General features: G+C 41.7%; 1 protein-coding gene across 1 annotated transcript; it reads right to left on the bottom strand.

Annotated features, from left to right (window-relative positions):
* Positions 1–670: 670 nt before the first annotated feature.
* Positions 671–12,326, bottom strand: LOC133424820 (OX-2 membrane glycoprotein-like). Its single transcript, XM_061715345.1, has 4 exons — positions 12,272–12,326; positions 1,229–1,570; positions 818–1,120; positions 671–741 (listed from the first exon to the last, which is right to left on the bottom strand). Exons 1-4 carry the CDS (start codon positions 12,324–12,326, stop codon positions 686–688), a joined length of 756 nt encoding a protein of 251 aa, XP_061571329.1. The 3' UTR covers positions 671–685.
* Between the last annotated feature and the right edge of the window lie 3,208 nt (positions 12,327–15,534).

Consider the following 15,534-nt stretch of genomic DNA (forward strand, 5'->3'; position numbering starts at 1 on the left):
GCGTCTCTGCACCGCGGATGTGGATCTGCTGGCTGTTTCCGTCTATTTCAGGGCTCCTCAACTCTGGTCCTGGAAGTCTGTTGTCCTGCATGTTTTAGATGCTCCCCAGCTCTAACACACCTGATTCAAACTAACTGATGTCATCAAAGTTTGCACAAGTCTGTTAATGACAGTCGTCTGTATCCGGGTCTGTTAAAGCACCTACAACATGCAGGACAGTGGAGCTCCAGGACTTGAAGACCCGGGTCTCTACCGTCTCCTGAGACGTCAGCTGTGCTACCTGCTGATGCTGCAGGTCACGTCATCAGCTCTAGACTGTAAACACCTTTCATTCACTCCTGGAGATCTACAGGGACTTCAACAGTTTCTGATTTCTCTTTCAGCTGCACTTCCCACTCTGACTGGTTGAAAAGCAATGTTTCATCTTATTTGTACTTTAATTTCCCAAAATAACTGATGCTACAACAATAATTTCTCTTAATAAAATACATTTCAATTCAACACATGTACTGTTAGAAGCAAGTACCTGTTTTGTGTTTTGCTTCTGACCCGGATGATGACGACAAGTAAAGCAACCAAAACGACCATCAGGGGTATTATGATGATCAAAGTCCATCCTTTAGAGAAACACAGATAAATGTTGATCTGAGACATTTAGACACTCAAAGGCAAACCAAATACAAAATCACCTGAACATGAACTTACTTGATCGCTGATTGGATCCAGATTCTTCATCCAAACCTGAAACCAGATCAAACATCAGAACCACAGATGGATCATCAGTCTGTAAACGGGAGGATTTGAAAGAGTTTCTCACCATCAACAGATCTCTGTTTCTTCCCAGGAATCATCATGAACACATCTTTCTGAGGACCAGACGGTGCTCCCGCTGCACATCCAACCTGTGTGCTGTTGCCATGGAAACCTGACAGCAGGGCTGTAGTTGTGACGGTGACTGTACCGTTGGTGTTGTTGACACTGACGGTGTTGTGTGAGTAGAGAGGATGTTGTGAAGCGGTCAGCGTTACAGTCGGAGCAGGTCGACCCGTGGCTGAACAGGACACACGTGTCTCTTCAGGAGACTTTGATTCTTCCACATGAAGGACGGGTTCATGCAGCTCTGCAGAGAAACAAACATGATGATATAAACCTCCTGGTGTCCAGTTTCTGTATTAGACTTTTTTTATGAATAAATTGGTTAAAATTGAAAGTTATTATTTTTTTTTACCATAGATCTGGAGACAAGTTCTGTTAATCAGAACATCCACTGAGTAGGTTTTGAAGATACAGCGATAACATCCTTCATCCTGCTCCGTTATGTCCATGATGATGATGATGGAAGTGGTCGACACTTCAATCTCGTTAAACTTGATTTTTTCACTGAAGTCAGGGTCTATTACTGGACCCATTTCTTGGTTACAGAAAGCAACACCCTTTTTCTCATTTGGTAAAACTTTCTGCCATGTGACTTGAACAACATCTTTGTTGTCCAAGAGCTGACAGCTGAGTTGAGCATCTCCCCCCACTGCTGCCACCACAGTCTGCTGAGTGATGATCACACCTGTCACACCTGCAGGAGATGCAGAGATGAAAGTACAGAAAAACTACAGTCTAAACTATTATATGCTAATTCTAACCCAGACATTGGAGAGAATAAAGAAGGTGTTCAAAAACAATGAATGCACCTGTCACACCTGCAGGAGATGCAGAGACGCAAAACTTTTTATATTATACTATTATAATATACATTGTCTCCTTTTTTTTTTTTTTTTTTTTAAACACACAAAACCTAACTAAGGAACAGAGTCTCTGTAGCGTTAAATAATAAATAAACAGATGAGCAAGAAATGATCAAAGGAGGAGAGTAATGAATGAGCAAAAGTGCATACAAAAAACAAATGCAGTGGTAAATGCAGATGCCCATAACTGATATCCCATTAACTGGAAATAAATAAAACATAAAAAAAAACAAATTAAGGAGATGAAAAGAAAATTAAGGGAGGGGGGTCAGTCGGTGGGTAGAGTCTTCAACGCGGTAAAGTGGTCTATGAAGGATTGCCATTTGTGAACGAAATTAGCTGAGTTGCCTTTTACGGAGTATCTCACCTTTTCCAATTTAAGAAAAAACACAACATCACTAAGCCAAATAGAAATAGACGGGGACTTGGGGGATTTCCATGAAAGTAAGATACGACGTCTTGCTAAAAGGGATGTGAAAGCCAATACTTCCGACTGTGTGGGGCTGATATGTGGGGAGTCAACAGAGAGTCCGTATATTGCTAAGAGAGGGGCCATAACAACTTTTTTACCCAGAACTTTAGACATGATCACAGAATAATCACTCCAAAATTTCTGTAACCTAGGACAGGAGAAAAACATATGACTTAAATTGCAGGGAGAACCCTGGCATCTGTCGCATAAGTCTGCAACATTCGGATATATTTCCGATAATCGGGATTTTGATAGGTGGGCTCTATGCAGCACCTTAAATTGAATAAGTTCAAGTCTAGCGCAAGGCGTGCTAGATTTATTGAGATTTTCACAGTAGAATGACATACAGATATCAAAATAGTCTGGAAAACATGCAACAGTACATTGATCTGTCAACAAAACCGACCTGCCCAGTCCCACCCACCGCACGCACACACACACACACACACACACACACACACACACACACACACACACACACACACACACACACACACACACACACACACACACACACACACACACACACACACACACACACACACACACACACACACACACACACACACACACACACGGGAAAAAAAATAAAAGGTATTTTGAAATGAAAAGAACCGGGACTGCCTTTACTGCAGGTGTTTCAGTCATATGGGCGTGGTTTGGGGCGTGGTTTGACTGCACGCAACAGTGCACGCTTCAGCAAGAGCTTGACACGCGCGCCCGTGACTTCTCTTTCGTGAAAAAAACATCCAATAACTTTATCACAGTTTCATCGAAAGCAAGGATTGTCAAATGTTAACATTTTTGCTTTTACTTATTTTATGGCATTATCAGGTCGTAAGCCTCGGTACATCATCGTCTGCCTCCTGAGTCCTGTCTGTTCACTCGAGGATATAATGCCATGTTATTTTTGTGCAAATTATCCTATGACTTTTTCCAGTTTGACTTAACATTAATTTTCACACATTGCCTGCTTTTAGAATTATTCAGTCCAAGTCTCTCCTCCTCGTACCCCAGTTTGTTCACTCAAGGAATAAGGCTACGTTGTTTGTCTGTGTGCCCACGTATTATTTTTCAATGTGTTTCAAATAAACTGTTGATATTGCATATTGTGCCGTAATTTTAATTCTTTATGCATTACTTCTATGTTGCTTTTCATATGTGGGTATATTCCTATATAAATATACACAAAAGGATTTGAAACTGTCTTTCCTCTGCTAACTTAAGGTGAATTATTAATATATCCTGATGGGAGTCATTTGTGTAATTATTGCACAAACTTCTTTCTATTAAAATGCATACAATATGATAGGTGGAGGGGACACACATTTGAGAAACACAGCTGATCATCATAGTCTAATTTTAGTCTGCATGTACTATTATTATTATGCATCCGTTTGCCCAATTAATACATGCAGTAACCTACAGTTGTCATTGCTGTACATTATTATTATTATTAAGTTTTACTCCAATACATTTTACACTGTGACATTTTATAATATTGGGCGAATTATAGTACATGCATTGATGCATTTGATGAGTTTTTTGTTTTTTGTTTGTTACACCAATATGCCCATTTAAAGTTTAAATACCAGCTATAGAGATTAAATTAACGTAAATTATGAATTACAATGACTATAAAACGATTAGTTTGGGAGACACTACAACTTAGTATGGTGTCTACCGCAGGTTTAACTTTTGTGTTAAGAAAACCTTTTATAAATAAAACAACTGTTCATGTTAGTGACTCATGTTGCTGTCGCTCCACAGCAACAACGAGAACGCGCATCAGACGTAAGACGTAAGATGTGTGACGTAGGACGTAACTCTTTTTTGGGGTGTATGTGATGCAGTTAGGAAAGGAAATGTGTTGTTGTGTCAGTAACTATATATCTGTGTTCACTACTGAACTACTAGCTGTGCTTTGGGCATTATACTGGGTGGAGGAAAGTAAGCCAGAAGAAGTGGTGATTTGCTCAGACTCTGCAGCAGCCCTGATAGCCATAAAAAATAATAGGTGTCAGTCTAGACCAGATATACTAAATGAAATACTACTAGTTTTGTTTCGACTCGAAAAACTGCATTGTATGGTTAAATTTATGTGGGTACCAGGGCATGCCGGAGTCATGGGGAATGAAGTAGCTGACAGGGTGGCGAAAGCAGCACTAAACCGAGACAGTGTGGATGTTGAGATCCCATTAGGAAAGGCTGAGTATAGGTCTAAAATCAAAGAGGGAATTGGGAGAGAGTGGCAGGAAATTTGGGAGAAGGAGGAAAGAGGGAGGCACCTTTTTAATATTCAGCCGGAGGTCAAGACTTCATATTATTATTCTGGAAGTCGGGTGAATGTGGTTAAATTGACTCGATTGAGGTTGGGGCACTGTGGGCTACATCAGAGCTTATTGGTAGTAGGTAAACATCTAAATGGGTTGCGTGAGTGTGGGAGGCCGGAAACAGTACAACATGTTCTGATGGAATGCAGAAAGTATTCTGTTGAAAGGAGTGTTTTATTTAGAACTCTGTCAGATCTAGGTTTGTTTTGTTTTTCTGTTAAAATATTACTCGGCCAACATGAGGACCACCTTCTGATAGCAGGGGCAGTCATACGTTTTCTGCACGCCACTGGGCTTTACTCGAGGATTTAAGAGACCATTGTGAACTAACTCGGGTCCAAGGGACCGAAGTCGAACCGAACCACGTGGTCCGGATAGGAGAGGCGGCTGCTAGGTTGCAGACACGTTGGTCGGACTTGATACACTTGAGTACCAGAGTTTTCGGAATTATTAGAACACGATATTTAATTTAGCTTTGCAACCGCGGGCTAGCCGAGGGGGTAGGTGGGAGCGACCGGCCGACGGCCTGTATAGGTCCGGTATACGGTTCGCTTTCGTATACTCTCTTTGCTGGCTATGGCGGGGGCTCAGGGGGAAAGTAGTTGGAGTATGGAGGAGTTTGAGGAAGAGGAGGAAGGGAGTGGTAGTTGGGAGGTAAGGACAGTGAACAGGGGAACTAAGAGGCTTAGAGGAGTAGAGGCAGAGCAGGCGATGGAGGAAAAATGGAAAGTTGTGGTGAGGTTTGATGGGGAGGGGGTGAAGAATATAGATCCAATAAAACTAACGAAGATTATTAAAAATCAGGTAGGGGATGTGAAGTTTGCTAGAGTCTTTAGTGATGGTAATTTATTAATAGGATGTGTGTCGGAAGAACAGGTTGCAAGGGCTCAAAAGCTGCAAAGTATGGGAAAAGTGGTGGTGACGAAGGTGGTGAGAGTGGGGGAGCAGGGAAGTAGGGGAGTCATCTATGGGATTCCCTTGTCTGTTGATATGAAGGAGCTGGTGAAAAACTTAAAGGAGAAGTGTGATTAAGTTCAGAGTGCAAAGCGGTTGACTAAGGGAGTGGAGAAAAAGGAATCTGAGTCTGTTTTGGTACAATTTAGTGTTAAGGACCCGCCTAGTGAGCTGTATTTTGGATTCATGAGATATAGGGTAAGAGAGTTTGTGCCAAAACCTATGAGATGTTTCAAATGCCAGAAATTTGGCCATGTGGCAAAGTTCTGTAGAGGGGACAAACGGTGTGCAAAATGTGGAGGAAACCATGATTATGGGGAGTGTGGAGAGGGAGTAAGGCCAAGATGCTGTAATTGTGGGGGAGCCCATAGTGCAGCGTATTGGGGCTGTGAAGTAATGAGGAAGGAGGCTGAGGTGCAGAATATTAAAGTGAAGGAGAAAGTCTCACATGCAGAAGCAGTTAAAAGGATGGAAGTAACAGTGATGGATAAAGGAGGAAATGGCCGTGGGGAAGTAGTGTCTGGAAATGTGTGGAATCAGAGACAAAAAACATTCAGAGAGAAGGAGGAGAAGGCATGGAGAAAGAAGAGGGATCTCGTAATCTTTATTGCAGGGGTAATCAATGCTACAACAGAGGTTAAGTCTAAGACGGAAAGGATCCAAATTATTGCAAAAGCAGCAATCCAGCACTTGGATATGGTGGGATTAAAGTGGGAGATGATACGGGATGGGTTAAGTGCAGGGGCACTACCCAGCCAGGAAGGATGTAGTGCAGGATGTTCCTCCTGATCATGCTGTTACTACAGTGGAATGCAAGAAGCCTGTTAGTGAATGGCCAAGATTTTAAACAGTTTATTGATAGCAGAAGGGTGAAACCTGATGTAATTTGTATCCAGGAAACATGGCTAAAACCTCATTTGGATTTTGTTTTGTTAAACTACATTTGTGTTAGACGAGATAGAGATCAGGGGAATGGAGGGGGGTGTGCTACTTTTGTAAAGAGGGGAGTGCCATATAGAGTGGTGGGTACAGGGGAGGGACAAGAGTATATAGTAGTGGAAATATGGGCAGACAGAAAGAAGGTGGTGGTAATAAATTATTATAATCCGTGTAAAGAGCTGAGATTAGATGACCTGGAGAAAGTAGAAGGCCAAGATGCAGACAATGTTATATGGTGCGGGGATTTTAATGCACACAGCACATTATGGGGAGGAGTGAAGACAGATAATAATGGGCAGGTAATGGAAGAGATGCTGAATGATAGGAATTTAGTGTGTGTGAATGATGGGAGAAAGACGAGGATAGATGTAAGAACTGGAAAAGAGTCGGTGTTAGATCTTACATTGGTGTCCAGTAGATTGGCGCCAAGGTGTGAATGGGAGGTATATGGAAGAGGGACTATAGGGAGTGATCACTATCCTGTTATGTGTAAAATGGGTATTGAGGTGGTTTTGCAAATGGAGAATGGTTGTGGAGGATGGATTTTTAAGAAAGCAAATTGGGAAATATTTAGGAGACTGAGTGATGAGCATCTCAGGGAAATCCAAGAAGGAAATGATATTGATGAATATGAAGTGAAAGTACGACAGAGTATATGCATGGCTGCAGAGGTTGCAATACCTAAAAGTTCAGGAAAAAATAAGAGGAAGGCGGTTCCATGGTGGAATGACAAATGTAAAAAGGCAGTCAAAAACAGAAATAGAGCCTTTAGGATACTAAAGAGGACCCATAACTTTCAACAATTGGTTGAGTACAAGAAGCTGCAAGCAGTAGCTAGAAGAACTATAAGGCAAGCAAAAAGAACATACTGGAGGGACTACTGCAGCTCCATAGGGAATACAACCACTATAACTGAAGTATGGGGAATGATAAGGAAAATGGAAGGAAATAGAAGAGAATGGAGTTACCCAATCCTGTCAGATGGGGAACAGGTGGCCATATCAAATGAGGAGAAGGCAGAAATGATGGTGAACACGCTGAGTAGAATACACAGTTTCGATAATTTATCAGAAGAGGAGAAAAGAAGTAGAGAAGAAACCAAAAGGGCACATGCAGAAGCAATCCAGAAGAAAGGAAGGATAAATGATAAATATAATGTATCATTTACAATGAGGGAGCTAAAGAGTGCACTGGCTAATTGTAGGAATTCAGCCCCAGGGAAAGACAGTGTCTGCTATGTTATGTTGAGACACTTAAGTGACGAAGGATTGGAGAAACTTTTGAGGCTGTATAATAAAGTCTGGGAAGAAGGAGTAATTCCCTTAGGGTGGAAGGAGGCAGTTATTATTCCCATTAGGAAACCGGGGAAGGATGCAAGCAAGCCAGGAAACTACAGACCAATAGCTCTAACATCGCATATGGGAAAACTAATGGAAAGGTTGGTTAATGGAAGGTTGATGCATTTTATAGAAGAGAGAGGACTGATGGTTAATTGTCAGAGTGGTTTTAGGAAAGGGAGAAGTACGACGGACTCAATAATATGCTTAGAGGATGAAATAAGGAAAGCTCAAATGGGAAAGGAAACGGTGGTGGCAGTTTTTCTGGATGTGGAAAAAGCGTATGATATGTTATGGGTGGAGGGTCTCTTAATTAAACTACACATGCTAGGAGTGGGAGGAAGTATGTTTAACTGGATAATGAACTTTCTGAACAATAGAAGTATCCAAGTTAAAATAGGCCGGGACATATCTAGAAGATGTGTGGTGGAGAATGGGACCCCCCAGGGGAGCGTGATAAGCCCGCTGCTATTTAACATAATGATAAATGACGTTTTTCTGAATGTCCAGCCGGGGATTGGCAGGTCGTTATTTGCCGACGATGGGAGTTTATGGAAGAGGGGAAAGAATGTGACATTTATAGTGAGGAAAATGCAGGAAGCTGTGGCACAAGTGGAGGAGTGGGGAAGGAAGTGGGGCTTCAGATTCTCTGTGGAGAAAACAAAAGCTATGTTCTTCACTAGAAAGAAAATTGATGAGAATGTGAAGCTGTTGCTGTATGGTAATAGCTTGGAGAGGGTTAAGAGCTTTAAATTTCTGGGTGTGTTTTTTGACACGAGGCTCACATGGAGGGACCATACACGCAAAGTCATAGACAAGTGCAAAAAAGTGCTGAATATGATGAGGTGCTTAGCTGGATTAGAGTGGGGAGCAGATAAAGCATCACTAAGACAGATCTATGTGTACCTGATAAGATCAAGGATGGAGTATGGAAGCTTGGTGTATGGGTCTGCCTCCAAGTCTATGCTGGCTGGGCTGGATGTAATCCAAGCTAAAGCGCTGAGGATATGCACAGGAGCAATAAAATCATCTCCGGTGTGCTCCTTGCAAGTTGAGATGGGGGAAATGCCTTTGTACCTGCGGAGAAAACAACTTCAGGCTAATTACTGGGTGAACCTGATGGGTCAAAGGGAAGATCATCCGGTCAGAGTGGCTATGCAGGCAACATGGGAGAGAGGAATGAGGGGGGGGTCTAGTTTTGGATGGACGGGGGAGAGGGTGGCTCGGGAAGTTTTAATTCATGATAAAGAGTTCTGTCCTGTGGTGTTGTGGCCTGTGGTACCTGTATGGGAGCTTCAGGTCCCAATGACTGACCTGAGACTACTGGAAATGAGAGAACAGAATAAGGGAGCAGAATTGGTCAGTGAGTTTCACTGTCATGTAGCCGAGAGGTACAATAGTCATGTATTGGTTTTCACAGATGGGTCTAAAAACCAAGAGACAGGTACTACGGGTGCAGCCTTTACCGTGCTCAGGCAGAATGTTGACTCTTATGTGAGAACTTCTGATTTTTTAAATGTACATACTGTTGAGTTGTATGCAATTTTAATGGCAGTGAGATGGGCAGAACAGCTGATGAACTGTGGAGTGCTGATTTGTTGTGACTCCGTGTCTGCGGTGAAGAGTGTTGGGATGGGGATGTCCAAGGGGCGGAACGACCTGGTATATGAGATACTGATGGCAAACCAGATGGTGAGAAGGAGGGGTGTTGAAGTGGTGCTGATGTGGGTTCCAGCACACTCAGGCATTCGGGGCAATGAAGAAGCAGACGCGTTGGCTAAGAGAGCAGTGGAAAAGGAGAGGGTGGATGCCAACTTAAGCCTGTCTAAGGGTGAAGGGAAGAGCATAGTGTGGAAACAAATCATCGTGGAGTGGCAGAAGGAGTGGGAGGAAGGAAATAAAGGAAGGCATTTGTTTTCAGTAATGGGGAAAGTGACAGATTCAGTGAACACCGGAGGAAGAGGGAGGAGAAAGGAAGAGGTCATTTTCTCCAGGTTAAGGATTGGGCATACTGCTCTTAATAGCACGCTGCACGTCATGGGAAAACATCAAAATGGACTATGCTCCGAATGTCAAGCACCTGAGACAGTACAACATGTGCTTATTTGCTGCAGGAGATACCACAGGGAAAGAGCTGAGCTAGTGGCAGAGCTGCAAGAAGTGGGTGTGAAAGAAGTTACAGTTAGAAGTATTTTGGAAGGGGGATCAAGTGGAAGAGGGAGGCGGAGTTTGTTTAAATTTTTAAATAATACTGGTCTGATGAGGAGAATATGAGTTCCTGAAAGATCCAGAAGATGGCAGCAATGCAACTAACTGGATGCAAGCTGCCGTTAAACCCCAAAGAAGAAGAAGAAGAAGAACTCGGGTCCAAACTACCAGAGGAGGGCAGTAATACGCCTGGATGCGTCAAAACTGCCGGAAATACGAAAGAATAAGAAGAAGAAGAAGAAGAACCATGGATGTATTATAAAACCCGGCTGGTCGCGGTGGTAGATGTTTCCAGCGAGGAGAGCATGGATGTATTATAATAGAGTAGGCTGACCATATTTTGATTTTCAAAAAAGAGGACACTCAGCCCGGCCACGAGATAGCCTACTTAAATGATACTCGCAGTTTACTCAAAGATTCGTTATCATTTTAATATATTTAAAGTTAATATGTATGGATATAATAATCAGTTATATTACAAAATAATATCTCTCAAAGACGGAAATTCAGATAGGCTTCTCAGAAGTTACTCAACTTTTTTATTATGTCTAAAATAATTACAGTTACAGTCAGTACTCGAATTGTAAAAAAAAAAAAATCAGGGGGGATGGTGGATTTTATCATATGGGGACAGATTGTGCTGATTACAAATAATATAATATATTACAAATAATAGCAGTGACCAAAACAGCTGCAGAAATACTGCAGGAATGACATAGCAGCAGTTAAATGCAGCCTTCTGTAAGCTTTAAATATCCACTGGGCTTACATCAAATACATCAAAACAACAATAAAAATCAGTTTTATGAACTTATCAATATGACTCTGTCCTTCACAGGATAAGTAAAATGGATCACTGCAAAAACTCAAAATCTTAACAAGAATATTGGTCTTATTTCTAGTTAAAATGTCTTATTTTAGTTTAAAAAAATCTCATTAGACTTTAAACAAGACTCATCACTGGAAAAAACATTAATTTTCACTTGTTTCAAGTAGGTTTTCACTTAAAATAAGTAGAAAAATCTGCCAGTGGAACAAGATTTTTTTGCTTGTAATAAGAAGATAAATCTTGTCCCACTGGCAGATTTTTCTACTTATTTCAAGTGAAAATTTACTTGAAACAGGTGAAAAATGTCAAATAAGTTATTTTTCTGCTGTTATTTTTCTGGTGATGACTCTAAATGCTGAAATAGCAGTAAAACCACATTCATTTTTATTTCAGGGGGGATGATTTTGACCGTTTTTATTTCAGGAGGTAATGCTTTCTGGCACACTCTCGACTCCCGGGACCTCCGTAAACTGATTTATGGTTCCGCGTTACACCAACGCAGAACCTACGCCGTATGGTACGCAGCGACCCGCACGTACGTTGCGCATCGCCGCGTCTTGGGAGCGTGTGTCTGCCGCTGAGTGTTGAGTGTTGGAGATCCGCCCACAAGGCAGGCTCTCGGGGAATACGTCACACACGCTGAACCAAACAAGGATAACTGGGGGGCGCACACACATATACACACACACAAAAGGAAAGCCGGACATTATCATCAATTTATAAAACCCGCCCGGACGCCCCGGACAGGACGTAAAAAGAGGACATGTCCGGGGAAAAGAGGACGTTTGGTCAGCCTATAATAGAGGCGTTGTTGGTGTTCCAGCTAGCTGGTCTGGATATTGTCCAGCTTCAATTCCAGTCTGGAGAAAGCTGTGTCGAACACTGTTTGGATACTTATGATCTGTAGCCATGACGGAGCTAGCCGTCGGTCTTCAGTCTTTAGTTCCTCTTTCTTAGACCTGGTTACAGACATATTTCCAACACGAAAGGGTGCTGGAAGTTGTATTTAAGTGTTATGACTGGTTATATTTTCGTGGTAGAACTCTTAAGAGTGATTAAGTAAGCAAGTCAGGAGCGTGGCAAAATCCGACTACTCTATCTCGTCCATCACACCCCTCTTCCAGGGACGCGAAACTTAAGTAAATCTTAAAATTCTTTTTCACAATTTAACATCGAATATTATGTGCAGCTTTTCTGCAGCTTTCTGTTATTCAGACAATGTTCTTCGTGGTATTCAGAAAAGGAAGCTCAAAGTTGGGAAATAGTCACAAAACGTCACTTCCTGTCACTTTTACCTCATAGTTGTACAGTTATAACAAGAACAAGGAAAACGGTAAAAACAAAACATGAAATATGAAAATAATGGTTAATGTTTCTTTTATTTCAGTTTAATTTTTTGCTTAATTTTTTTGATTAATGACAGAGAAGATGGAAAATACTTGTATCTAGTTTCTACTTACCTTCAACAAAGACTCCTAAAGCAAAAAAGTAATATATTAGATCTTTTTGTATCATCGTGTCTTCGTCCTGTCAGGTGTGGAGGAATTATGGACCTAGCTGCTAGCACCCATCAGGACTGTGGGGGTAGAGGGAGGTGTGGTCACAAGTGGTTTTTGGTTGCTTAGCAGCGTCAGTTTCTTTCAGTTTTTTTTTGGTCAAATTCCGTTGTCTCGGAATAAAGTCCTGTTTTATCAACCTCTGTGGTCGAACCTCATCCTGCCACAGAAGATTTACAGAAATATTTAGGGAACCAAGTTCAGCCAGAGATTTGACTCAGTGTTGCTTCTAGACAAATCAAACAACCATTTAAAAAAAGTTTATAAAATGTTAAAACTAACATTTCAAATAATTAGTTAAAAATAAATACATAAATGAAGATTTGATTTTATCATGAACTGAAGGGAGTAAGTTACCTTGAGATGACTCCTAACTCCACAAGTTCATGTTCCGGTGTGCATCAGCTGTGAGTGAGACAGAAATAACTTCTTGGTGAAGCTGCTTCCCCAATCTGGTGTCATTCTCCAGTTTGACCGCTAGATGGCAGCACAGCCCGAGACGTTTACATCCGCCTGTTGCTCACATCTTTATGTTGGTAATCTGAATGTTTGGTCTGTTTATATTGAAGTTGAACTGCTGAGCTGTGCTGCTGCAACTCTGACGAAGACTGAATTAAACTGTTTTAAAGTTGTATTTTTAATCTGCAAACCACATACTTCATGTCACAGTAGCCCTTGTTTACTCCTAAACTACTTGAGTGGGCCCTGGGTTCTTTTACAGTGTACTCTCGTACTAAAAACTTGTAATTAAATCTATTTCTAATTATTGGGTCACAGGACAGTATATTTGGAAGTTACTCTTAATACTCAAATATGAAAACTTAACTGACACCAGGTAAAGTATGGACAAAACCCTCCTTTTAATAAAGAAAAATGAAATAAAATAAAACAATGTGCAAGTGTTTTTTCTTTCAGGTTTCAACAGAAATGTAAATCAACCATACAACACATCGGCCACAGATACGTCTCAGTTTATCAAATTAATCCAGTGCTTGATAACTAGTCCTAAAGCCGGTATCTAAATACGCCCACGTGGTCTGAAACGATGCTTGTGCAGGTGAGACTGAAACCTCCAGGTTACAGCTCCACTCCAAAGCAGCACAGGTGTGTGGTCCGCAGCATCACCGTCGCCAGACATATTTTGACCCAGTATTGATCTGCAGTGCCCCAGTATTGATCTGCAGCACCCCAGTATTGATCTGCAGCGCCCCAGTATTGATCTGCAGCGCCCCAGTATTGATCTGCAGCGCCCCAGTATTGATCTGCAGCGCCCCAGTATTGATCTGCAGCGCCCCAGTATTGATCTGCAGCGCCCCAGTATTGATCTGCAGCACCCCAGTATTGATCTGCAGTGCCCCAGTGTACATTTCACCAGTAAAAAATAAATATATGTATATCATATATTATTTTGATTTAACTCAAACAGTATTACTCCTGTAGATGGATATCAGAAAGTTATTTGCTCACAGCAGGAATAAAACAGCAAGGAGAAATGGCAGACGTGACCCGTAGCTAGGCAACATCAACCTGTGTTTATGACGTCATCTCTACGTCATAAACGTATCAAGACAACAGATTTAAAATTAGCAGATAGTGACTTCTGTTCAAAGTAGTTAATGTAATAAGGGTGGAAAACAGAAGTGGTGATGAGAGTCAGACCCAAGGGGGACTTCAGTGCGTTAACGGTGGGATCCTGCTGGTTCTGGTCCAGACCTCTGCTCAAGGATGACAGCTTGTGTTAGTTCACTAGATAAAGTCCAGGGATGCTGCAGTGGTTTAACCTCAAACGGTCTACCTTCAGGTTTGCAAATTTGGTCACATTTTTCCTGAATCATCAAGCCGTGGCTCAAACTTTGAAACCATTCCAATGTATTTCACAGAAACATTGTTATATGAACTTGTCTGGTCAGCCGGTTTGCCTTTATAATTGGTTAAAATACTAGAGTAAAGTTCACAAGGGGGACAAATGCATGCAAGTTCATTCAGGTGGTAAATGAAAGATCCAGTCAACATCATAATCTGATTCGGTAGTTTAAAGCACTATTTGTTTTTTTTAAAAATATAAATAAGTGCAAAAATTTCTTTTCACGTGCATTATCTGCCCCAGTACGGTCTTAAGTGCAGTGACCCCCATGGCCTTGACGGCCTGTTTTGTGATCTGGCTCATATTACTGCAGCCACTTTCATTGTAGTGGCTATTTGTCTCCAACAACTAGTTCAAACGACCACTGAGGCACCAGGTGAGGGTTTCTAACACAGATCAGACAGGAATGAGGTGATTGTCCTGACAGGCAACGACGTTTTGTAGCATTTAATAAACCTCTACCTAAACAATACAGCAAGATGTTAAAATGTTGGCTCTAATTACGTCTAAAAAGGCTGGTTTGCTGATTCTGAATCAGGTAAAAACCACACATCTTACCTGGTGCACCGACTTCCAACTGTGCTCCAATCTATTAAGTAACATCAGCTGTGTCCAAATTGCCCACCACCTTTCAAAATAAAAGCATATCGCTGCAACTCAAATAGACTGAAACAATAAAACTGAACTAAATACGCAAAACAAACAAATACATTGAAAATAGAACATAGGAAAAACACATAACTGAATAGCCCCCACCTTCATTAATTGTATAAATTGCATAATTTCATAAATGAGTAAACAACCATCACATATGGAGAATCTTGAGTGAGGTATGAAGGCATGTGTTGGGTGAGACTGGAGGATCCAACAAATCTGCCCGGTGTGACTCCAACAGAGCAGATGACTCAGTCCTGCACACATGGATGGTTCATCAGTGTAACAACCAACAGGAGAGCTGAGCGAGTCTGTGGAGACAACTAGGGGCCAATTTGAAGCCAAACACACAATGAACCTGAGCAGGGTCTACCAAATACTTCCTGCACAGTACCAGTACCAGCACCGAGGCAGCAGGGGATATGGTGGTTGTGGAACTGTTGCCTCAGTGGATCAACGTTTCATTCCTGCAGAGCAAAGCTGAATTATCTGGAATATTGATATTCTCCAACATGAAGGGAGAGTTCATGCAGGATTTATGTACTGTTAGAAGCAAGTACCTGTTTTGTGTTTTGATTCTGACCCGGATGATGATGACAAGTAAAGCAACCAAACCGACCACCACGGGTAATATGATGATCAAAGTCCA

The sequence above is a fragment of the Cololabis saira genome, chromosome 24 (genome assembly GCF_033807715.1).
Source record: "Cololabis saira isolate AMF1-May2022 chromosome 24, fColSai1.1, whole genome shotgun sequence".
NCBI classification, from domain to species: Eukaryota; Metazoa; Chordata; class Actinopteri; order Beloniformes; family Belonidae; genus Cololabis; species Cololabis saira.

What these genes read in the sequence shown, in the direction of transcription:
- LOC133424820 (XM_061715345.1), bottom strand. Translation starts at nt 12,326, where the DNA reads ATGATACAAAAAGATCTAATATATTACTTTTTTGCTTTAGGAGTCTTT. An exon ending in AACTTGTCTCCAGATCTATG is followed by an intron (nt 1,121 to 1,228) that starts GTAAAAAAAAAT and finishes GTTTCTCTGCAG; the next exon opens with AGCTGCATGAACCCGTCCTT. An exon ending in GAAACAGAGATCTGTTGATG is followed by an intron (nt 742 to 817) that starts GTGAGAAACTCT and finishes ATCTGGTTTCAG; the next exon opens with GTTTGGATGAAGAATCTGGA.